The sequence below is a fragment of the Morone saxatilis genome, unplaced genomic scaffold, assembly GCF_004916995.1.
Source record: "Morone saxatilis isolate NCDOM2014 unplaced genomic scaffold, NCSU_SB_2.0 Contig16, whole genome shotgun sequence".
In the NCBI taxonomy this organism is placed as follows: domain Eukaryota; kingdom Metazoa; phylum Chordata; class Actinopteri; family Moronidae; genus Morone; species Morone saxatilis.
This window is the reverse complement of record NW_023339718.1, coordinates 1,436,525-1,446,650: the sequence shown is the minus strand read 5'-3', so window position 1 is coordinate 1,446,650 and position 10,126 is coordinate 1,436,525. Positions and strand designations below refer to the sequence as shown.

At 37.9% G+C, this 10,126-nt stretch overlaps 2 protein-coding genes across 2 annotated transcripts in view; both read left to right on the top strand.

Annotated features, from left to right (window-relative positions):
* Window positions 1-1,261: 1,261 nt before the first annotated feature.
* gltpa (glycolipid transfer protein a) lies at window positions 1,262-6,121 on the top strand. Its single transcript, XM_035657773.1, has 6 exons — window positions 1,262-1,434; window positions 1,578-1,707; window positions 3,896-3,954; window positions 4,042-4,175; window positions 4,266-4,416; window positions 4,504-6,121. The coding sequence occupies exons 2-6, from the start codon at window positions 1,605-1,607 to the stop codon at window positions 4,684-4,686; spliced, it is 630 nt and encodes a 209-aa protein (XP_035513666.1). The 5' UTR covers window positions 1,262-1,434; window positions 1,578-1,604; the 3' UTR covers window positions 4,687-6,121.
* A 2,054-nt stretch (window positions 6,122-8,175) lies between these two features.
* The window catches only part of trpv4 (transient receptor potential cation channel, subfamily V, member 4), a 14,527-nt gene continuing 12,576 nt past the window's right edge, over window positions 8,176-10,126 (top strand). The window contains exons 1-2 of the mRNA XM_035659177.1: window positions 8,176-8,385; window positions 9,581-9,662. Coding sequence (XP_035515070.1) covers window positions 9,654-9,662 — 9 coding nt within the window. The 5' untranslated portion in view covers window positions 8,176-8,385; window positions 9,581-9,653. The remainder of the gene's footprint in view (window positions 8,386-9,580; window positions 9,663-10,126) is intronic.

The following is a 10,126-nucleotide window of genomic DNA, read 5'->3' as shown; positions in this document are numbered from 1 at the left end:
CCTATCTAATGATGCTGTTGCATAATTGTTACCTGACCCAACTAAAACATTATTTATATGTGGTTAAGGCATAAATGCACTATTCACCATAAGTTACCTTTAAGCATGACTAATATGTTACAAGTGTTGCTGGTAAGTAAAGTCTATATTAAAGCAGGAGACATCAAAACAATGTACAAAGCGTTTAATTGCAGTAAAACATCTCACTGCTCGGCGACGAGTTAACTTGCGTAGGTCCGTTAATAACCTTTATTATGATTAATATCTCTTTAAATAAGACGTGCGAACCCTTTCCGTGGTGAGGTACAGTCTTCTCTCCTGTTTCTGCTGAAACTTGTCGATGTTTATGCATTTCTACACTGAAAATCGTATTAATATGCCCAGTCCTCCCTAGTTACCAGGACACACTTCCTAGTTACTCCCATCTATACGGGAGTGAGAGGAAAGGACAAAAAAAAACGCGAACTGTTTTTTCCCTCAAACAACGCAGCGAGTCAAAAAGTTTTTTTTTTTTTTTTTTTTTTTTTTGGGACATTACAAGTCCTATTTTTATATGATTATTATAACAATATTTGTTCATTAAAAAATAAAAGTAGTGAGGTAGGATATATATGATTTCGTAACCGGATGATACTGATATATAATTGGTTTGTTTACATAGATGATCTCTCTCAGCTCTTTGAATTCAGAACAAAACGTTCAATATCACCAATATTTATTAGCTGATTAGCATTGATCTCTGGTAAATTTTAAACAATGAACAAAATAATAATAATAGTATTGGGGTTTTTTTGTATTTGTTGTTGTTGTTGTTTTAAAGAAGTACACGATATTACATCACTAACAAACTAAACATAATAGTATTATTGTTATACGTCATTTGTATCTTTGTATTGTATTTTTAAACTTATCTAATCTGGTTTATCTGTCTAATTTAGTTTTTATTTCTCTGTATCATGTTCCACACTCATTCTGTCTCATCGTCAGTCATCTGTAAAAGAAAAACTGTATAAAAGCTGGCATACAAATAAAGTTTGATTGATTGATTGATAATATATAATCTGCTTTCAGACCTTTGAATCGCCGCCTGCATTGGGCTCAGGGATAAAAATGTAGGCTATTAAATAATTAATATCTGATAAATACACTTAAACAAACATATAATCTGATTAACAGACCTACTCTGTTGTACATTTTGAGTTATGTACCACAAAACTCCATTAGTTGGCAGTAAAGCAGCATAATGTGACTGAAGCAGCAGGACAGTGTCAGCTGATCGGAGCACATCAGCTGCTGTTCTTGTGTTTGTCCTGGACTCTCTAAGCGCCGTTTATCGGCCCTTTTACCCGACAGGTGGCGATGACCCGGATCTATCAGTAACAAGTCGATCACACGAGCAGTCGGCTGGATATTCTACCACTACCTGGCTTCAATGTAGGTGACTTGTGTATGTGTGTGTGTGTGTGTGTTTTCTCTGGGTGGGGTATGACACACACACACACACACACACACAGCTTTTTTCTGGTGTCACTGTAAATCTGCAGCAGAGGGTTGACAGCCTATTGCTCTCATTTCAGAGGTAAGAGAGTGTCCGGACTAAAGAGATGGCTCTGTTAATGGAGCACCAGTTCAGACAGATGCCAGCTGACAGACAGGTGGAAACAAGACCGTTTCTGGAGGCTGTGTCATACCTTCCACCTTTCTTTGGTAAGTGAAGTTTCCACAGTGTGACACAGTAGAGACCAATGCAGGCACCTCTGACAACATTGCTGGATATGAAGCTGTGTGGAGATACATGTGAATGCACAGATGTCAGTGGCTGCAGGGAAAAAAGGGTGGGGGGACAAATGTATTTCTGTTCAACTTCTAATGTTTGACTTGTCAGAAGCTACACTAAAGGCCAGATTGAAGACACTGACAAACAAATATTAATTAGTTTGAAGTATGTAGACTCATAGTGCTGAATATAATTCAAGCCTGACTGTTAGATTGGATGAACGTGCACACAGATGTTGGATTTGCAATGGACCCTTTTCCACCGTTATACACAGTGTGCGGTGGAAAAAAGGCTTGTGTTGGGGGGCACTAGTTGAAAAGAAGCATTCATAGTTGCAATCATGTAGTCCTACTAGCTTTATGTTAGCAAATCTGACATATAATAATCAGTTAATGACGTATGTGCATCAATATTAGCCGTTTGCACTCAATCCATGATGATAAAGATACAGAAAAATGTGCATTGCAGAAATATATTATCAATATTTAAGAGACCCCAAAATTTCACAAATCATGTTTTCAGGGGAGCTCATGTGTTATTAAGAGGAGCCAAGCTCCCCTGGCTCCCCTGGCTCCCCTGCAGTTGGCACCCTGGTCATACATTTTTCATGTTCAACTTTGATTAATAAACACAAAACTTGTTGTTGTTGTGGGGAAATCTGTCACAACTCTTCTATCAAACCTAATGAAACGTTCGTACCCTTTCTAAATGATAATCTTTTTTGGATCGTATTTCTCTCCATCAAGCTGTCCACAATCCTTTAGCATGCATAATTTAATCCACTGGCCTGGATTTTAAGTTGTGAAAATTGATTAGTACGGTGTTGAGTTCCCTTTGCCCATTCACCGGCACCATGGTGCACCAGGGCATCTTTGTGCGACTTCATTCTGTATTAATATGCCAAAGGTCCTCTATTGAATTTGCCATGTGAAACCCTTGAGAGGAACCAAGTCTGATGTCGATATTAAGCTCTTTCCTCCTTGTCACCATTGTTTTTCCTGACCTAGAAATTTCTTGGCCAACTTTCCTACAAGCTATTAAAGTCCTGCACAGTCTCATAGTACATTCACACAGGTGTTTTAAATTATTTTGTCTAATTAGACCCTCTTCTCCAGGCCTGCGTGGACGGCACTGACTCTCCTGTTAGTTTTTTAACCTGTTTTAGTAGGACAACTCATATTTTTAATGAGTTGAATTTTAAGTACAGTGACCTCAGCAAACTCCCAGCATGGCTCTGTCCAATTTCAACCTGAGAAGAGGTCTAATTAGCCAGAATAATTAACACCTGTGTGTGTTTAATGAGCCGAGAACTGAACAAATTATGCTGTTTGGGGATTATTCCTGTTTGTCGTTTATATATTTTAGGTTATTTTATTGTTTTTTGTTAAATATATTTTACTGTTACTCTCCAGAGAGCTGTTTAATTGCCCATTGTTTCCAGAGGCAGTGTGCATTTATAACAGAAATCTTGCGAATAGAGTGGAAAATACAAAGACAGCCACACAAGATGAGGATGTCTCCGAAACAAGATATGTTGCCATCAGTGTTGAGGCGATGCATCACTTCGGCACAATAGACCAGACTTTTTCATCATGAGTAGTTTCCTCTAACAGCTCAGGAGCTGAAAGCTGTCTGTTGTGTCAGTGGGTCAATTAGGAGCCGCGTGTGGTCGGTACTCGAGATGTCTCATTGTTCACTATCTCATCACCACATTCTCTGGTCCTCTAGTAGCCTAATTAAAGGACACCTAATGATAATACTGTGATGATGTGTCTGTGATATTGAAGGCCTAATCCCAGATTTACTTTACCTTCCAGCAATGTGGTGTTATTGTGGGCCGGCGTTCCACTTAAACGTATAAAATATGTAATTTATGTCGCTAGGGGGTCTCTCACATCAAAACAATAAGTTGAGAAGTTGTGAAGTAGCCACAAAAACCCATGTGACCTGTTATGAGGTCAGGTTTTCACATTTACCTTTTTAGCTTCTGTGTTAACTGAAGAGGTTGTTGGTCACCACAAAAAGCTCTAAAGACGCTCATATTCTCATGAAGTTTTTGTTTTCATGTCCTGTGTGTGGGTTTTCTCAGTCATTCTCTGTGTAAATATTCCTCCTCAGATTGCCTTGGCTCCACTATTTTCGCACCAATAAAAGCTGACATATCCGGTAACATCACAGTAAGTATAATGTTAAATCTGACACTCGACTCTTACGTTTCTCAGTTACGCTATGTTACAATACCATGCACTGTTTTTGCCAAATAGAAAATCAAGGCAGTTTATGATACCAACCCGGTACGCTTCAAGACACTCCAGCAGATTGTGGAGGCGGAGAAGGAAATGCATGGCGCACAATGGCCCAAAGTCGGAGCAACGTTGGCTCTTATGTGGCTAAAAAGGTTTCAGAAATGTTTGCATTTCAGGTTTTATGAATTGTTGGGTTGTGTGTGTTCATTAACTTTAATCTGCACGTCTTCTCTATCAACCAGGGGTCTAAGATTTATTCAAGTCTTCCTTCAGAGCCTTGTGGATGGCGAAAAGGACGATAGCAACCCGAACCTCATTCGAGTCAATGTCACCAAAGCCTATGAAATAGCGCTGAAAAGGTATCATGGCTGGTTTGTGCAACAGCTCTTCAGGGTGAGTTCAGATTCTTTTAAGACACATATGCATATATATAATACATAGAGTTGTGTATAAATTTGGCATTTGTATTTGCTCTTCTAGGCAGCTCTTTACGCTGCTCCGTATAAGTCAGATTTCCTGAAGGCCCTCTCCAAGGGTCGGGACGTCAAGGAAGAAGAGTGCTTGGAAAAAATCAGAAAATTCCTCATCAACTTCACCACCACTGTTGATGCTATTTATGACATATACAATAAGCTGAATGCTGATCTTGATTACACAGTGTGACTGTAGGATGTTCCTCTTTCCTCCAGTGATCCACTCAAAGTCATTTACATTCTGCAGTCTAGAGCTCTGCAGTCTACATCTTGACATGGCACTCTTCAGGTCATCTGACAGCTCACTGCGTGCAATCATCTGTGTGCCTGTTCTGGCTTACTCAATATGCCTTTTACTTATTGCTGTTTGACTCTGGGACAAAGTAGCTGCAGATTTAAACTCAATTTAAACTTATTTCTCTCCCTTTGAGGAGTCATTTTTCTTTACAAGAAAATCTTTTATGTTTAAAAGCAATAGTATGGCCAGATATTTTATATGCATGATCCTAAGTACCCTCACAAACGTGTGATAACTATAGCAAGAATCAAAGTGCTACTTATTAAACTTTAAGTAAATGAGTGAGGTGGTGACAGATTTATTGAGCCACAAAACTGTCCATAATGCAAAAATGTAATGTTTGATACTGTATAATTGTCTCCCCCATTCATTTATGCATTAGATGTTGAAAGAAACATTTTATTTTCTCTTCAGTTTTAAAGTCCAAACCCTACCTGTCACTATTGTTCTATATCCCGAGCAAGATAAGGGCTGCATTTATTTGTAATGACAAAATAAGAATTTAAAATTCGCTATGGCTATGGCTTTTATTTTTAAGCCAACAATCAAAATCAAAAACACATAATTTACTTTATTTACAAATCCTTTGGAAAAGAAGCCTCATATTTTCTTCTGTTATAGTTGTCCATGTTTTGGGGGGATTGAACTGTAGTTTTTAATGAATTTTACTTCAAAGTTATCACATTGTCCCAAGTCATTTAGTAAAAGTTATACAAAACAATAAGCAGCTTATCATTTACCAAGACTTCTCTGACTTGTCTCATGAACATACACTGCTGGCTTCTAATACTGAACACCTGTTTGTGCCTTAAGCTGGAGGTACGGAGAATTTAAATAATCATGTCAGCTTTTCTGCCTTTAGTCCTTTATATTTTTATACATGTCACTTTGTGTAAACCAGGCAGGCTGATGGAGAACATAATGGTAATCACTACTGAAGCTGTGGTCTGCCTCTTTTATACTTCGATGCTATGCAGGACTTGATTATGTATCTTTCCTCTTCTTCCAAAGCAAGTGCTTTTCTGTCCACTCTCAGGTGCTTACATTAAACTGAATGTGTACTTCCTTTAAACCTCATTGTCGAGGGGATATAAAGTGTTGTATTCTCACTTCTTGCCTTCTACACAGTTCTACACAGGTGAGATGTCAAATGTGATATTTTGACAACATACTGACCTTGAGTTGAGGTTATGTTGGTGGCCTTTGGATAATCAATACAGTTTTGAGTTTATGTTTGTCTGATGTCTCTGTGTGTGTGTGTGTATACTGCAAAACAAATAAATCTTGTATTTTCAACTTATGTAAAGCAAAATTTGCAATAAAAAATATGTGCAACAATTCATGTGTTCAGCATTAATTTCCTTTCTTTCCTTCTTAAATTAGATTTTTTATTTAATTCTAGTGCATCTCTACTATCTTTCTACCATTTTATATTTCTACTCCATTACATTCATTGGGAAATCTTGTACTTTTTATTCCACTACAATTATTTAACATCTATACTTGCTTCTTACTTTGAAGGTCAGTAGCCTATATTATGTATAAATTATTATGCATTGTTATAAATGTACTTAATAGTATATTAAATGGTTGTGATTTATTTTACATGTTGTTGCATCAATAATAATCCAATAACATCATGTAACACACACAGGCATTTCTGCTGTCTAATATACACTTTAATGTTAACTTAATTTTGCTGCTAATGCTTTCTACTTTAGTTTAAATAAAATTATGAATGCTGGACAATTTTGTAATTGATTTAATGAGGTATTTCTCTTACTTTTAACTCAGCGACAGCACAGGTAAAAATGTGTTAATATTAGGAAATAAATCTCAGGAAATAGTTGTCCCTGGATTTGGTCACTGTTAGAACAAAGGTACCTATTTTTCTTTTGTGTGTGGCTCTCTTTGACGGCCTCACCACACCCTCATTCCAGAGATTTATTAAACCGTATACTCCACTTCATTGTGTGATCTTGAATAGTTGAGAAATGGGTCGGTATTTGTGAAATATTGTTCCCTGCAGGCATGTTTATTCAGCAGTGAAGCCACCCATGAAGGGCACGCTGGGATAAAAAAGAAGGTCACAAATTAACTTTCACTCTCAGCGAGGACAAGAAGTCTGTAAAGTGCTCAGAAAAAATTGATATTTGAACATATGCAGTTGCTGTGACAACTGGGTAAATGACCTCTTCTGAGGAAGATCCTGTGATGTGATGGAAAACTCCAGAAAAAGCTACTAAATGGACCTTATAGTGAGATTGTTTTGTCCACTTTGATTATTCCTGTGTATGGTTTCCATTTTCATTTTGGAAAAAAAGGAAAAGGGCAATAGGTGGTGAGCAAGCAGTGGTGGAATGTAATTAAGTACATTTACTCAAGTACCCCCTTTGACACTTTTTACTTCTACTCGACTACATTTCAGAGGTAAATATTTTATCTCACTACAACTGCCTGACAGCTTTAGTTACCTGTTACTTTACAAATTAATATTTTTGCACTCAAAACCCAAAGAGCTTATAACATATGTTTTGTTGTAAAAGTATATACAAGTAAGGCTGAAATGATCAGTCAATTATTCAATCAGTCCAGAGTTAGTTGCAATTATTTTCAATTTCATTAATTTTTTATAACATAAAAACATTTCTTGGTTCCAGCTTTACAAATGTGTGGATTTGTTTTTTTGCATTTTTAATCATTTAGTAATAATTCCAATGATTCTGCACTTCTCGTTGGACAAAACAAGCATTTTTATTGTGCTAACTTCTACACTAATCTCCATCGTTGTGCATGCATGCATGGATATGCAACTAATGAGATTAGTGGTATTCCATCAATCACATCTGTGTATTAAAAAGTGTATATAATGTACATATAACTCTTATTTTTCTATTTTATCTTTATTTTAATATGTATGTTCTATTGTGTTGTGTTGTTCTTGAGCGGCTGTAGTCCATCTTATGTTAGGTTAAATTCCTCCATTATACTTGCACATACCATAGTATTTTTACAGTGTGGTTTTAGTATTTAGTATATTTTAGGATCTGATTACTTCCTCCACTGTGTGTCAATGACACATCAATCAAAGCCATCGATCCTCTATCATCAATGGAGCCTACCAACAGTTAATAACACACTGTGAGGAAGTTTAGACCAGTATGTCCTGTGTTGACACGTAGACTGTACAAAACTTGTTTTGGTATTTCCAGGAATAAGAGAGACTCTTCATAGAAGAGGGTGTCTGTTGAATAGGTGTCTACGGCAGCCTGAGGTGTTTTAGAGCCCGGAGCCTAGCGGCCATCGCCGGTACTGCAGCTCACACTTCCGCGTCCCCTCCGGTTGAGTTACGTGTGCGGCCACTTTGTCCCACCCCAAAATCTGTGTGAAAGCATTCGTTGTTCTGGTGGACCTCACCGGCGGTCGGACACATGAATCAGAGGGATACTGTCATTTAGTTAAAGCATTTTGTGTCATCTGGCAGGAGTCAGAACCGCTCACAGAGAAAGAATAAGTTTGGGAGCTTTCAACAAAAAAAGCTGCGGAATAGTTTTTTTTTTTGAAGAAACTAGATCAACAGATTAGATCAAGGTGAGTAAAAGTTTTATTCTTCATTAGCTGCTTTTCAGTGCAAATTGCTTAGATCTGACCAATTTCTGTGAGGTAAAAACTGACCTAAGTATTAGTTTAATGAGTTAACCTTTAATGATCACCCTCCACATCTAAAACAGTTTAATGTCATTATTTATTAGTTTTGCACTCCTTTCTTGAAACTTACATTTGTATGTGTATTTTTGATTTATGCCTCCATCCTTTGGGGGTCATATATTTGTGGGATGTCTTTTCTTAAGATCTAATACAGCCCTTAAAACCTCTGTCATCATTTAAAGCATTAAACCTCCCCCCCTCCCCCCAGCAGCCCTTCAGCCTCAGGCTTTGCTCTGGATAATGTCACATCAGCAGTGACAGAGCAGGAAGTCACTCATCTCTGAGGGTACATTAGAGTCACTCACATTTTGAAACTTTCCCAAGTGAATTTCCACTTCCAGACCCAATAAGTGGTTAATATGTGAGCTTTGGGTCTACTTGATATTTTATGATCCCGCTGTGTCACTCTGACAGCTTTAATATACAGTGGGTCCTCTCTGCCCTCACAGACCTCCACCAAACAACTAAATCCTTTGCTCTTAGTCTGTTATAATAGTTTATCAAGGGCAGCCTCTCTGTGTTCCTCCGTCTTTTTACCATCAAATGCCCGCTGAAGTGTAAAGGCATGATAATCCAGGGTGTCAGACAGGGTTGTGAGTCATGCCTCTCCCTTAGTGGGACCCCCAGCTCTCCTGTTTGTGTTGCTCCACTGCAGCACAGTCTGGCTTAGATAGGTTGTCAACGTCATGAACAAGCTTGTACGATTCGAGAGGAGGCTGTGAGGATGTCGTGTTGTAGAAATTCTCTTGTGATAGCGTACCGCAGCAGTAAAGTGTGTGTTTGTGTGTGTGTGTGTACAGAGGAGCTGGGAAATAAGATCATACACCTGGTTTTTGAGTAAATCTGTAGGGCATTGATTTAGTTTGAGACAGGTGGTGTGACTCTGTCTGCTGGAGGAATCATATCCATCTGACCAATGAGAGACCGTCATGTTATTGGTGTTGGCATCAGTCCCTTCCTAGTTTTGCATACACCCCAGCCCCAAATGACAGAGCTCTTTTTATGTCACCTACAGATTCTGTTTGTCTGTTCTTGTGTCAGTTATTCACATGATGTTTATTCTTTTTCTTTTCTACAGGACGCCCACATGCTTCAGCATCATTTCCAGTTTCCCTTGAAGAGGAATTTGGCACATCATTGTGATAAAAGGGATGAATGAGGTACAGAGGGGTTAAATGTCAAATGTGTACTTAAATCTACTTTAAACTTCAAGTGGGAATTCCCAGGCTACTTGTTTGTAATTGTAGTCTTAACAGAAATTCTCATTAGTTCAATTGTTTTATTCTTTTGTCACATTTGCTTTTCCCCGTTGCTATTTCAGGGTTTCATGCAGTAGTGGAGGTGAGCCTCGTCTGTGGCAAATACCACCCCTTGATTTTAACAGCCTAAAAATGAATGTATTTTTTAATGGTGGATTACAATATTCAAATCACAGAAGCTGCCATTTTTGATGAAGGTAAAATGTAAAATTATAATTAAGTACTACAGAGCTGCCAAGATGGCCCAACATACAAATCTAGTTCTCCAGGTTTAAGAAAACATAAAAAAGGTCAAGTTTTTTCAGTGAAAATTAAATTTGTGATGCAAAAATGATCATTCCCACACCATCGCAATCCAACATCTG

Coding starts and splice junctions, on each gene's coding strand:
- gltpa (XM_035657773.1), top strand. CDS start 1,605: ATGGCTCTGTTAATGGAGCACCAGTTCAGACAGATGCCAGCTGACAGA. Junction 1,708..3,895: donor ATACCTTCCACCTTTCTTTG/GTAAGTGAAGTT, acceptor ATTCCTCCTCAG/ATTGCCTTGGCTCCACTATT. Junction 3,955..4,041: donor ACATATCCGGTAACATCACA/GTAAGTATAATG, acceptor TTTGCCAAATAG/AAAATCAAGGCAGTTTATGA.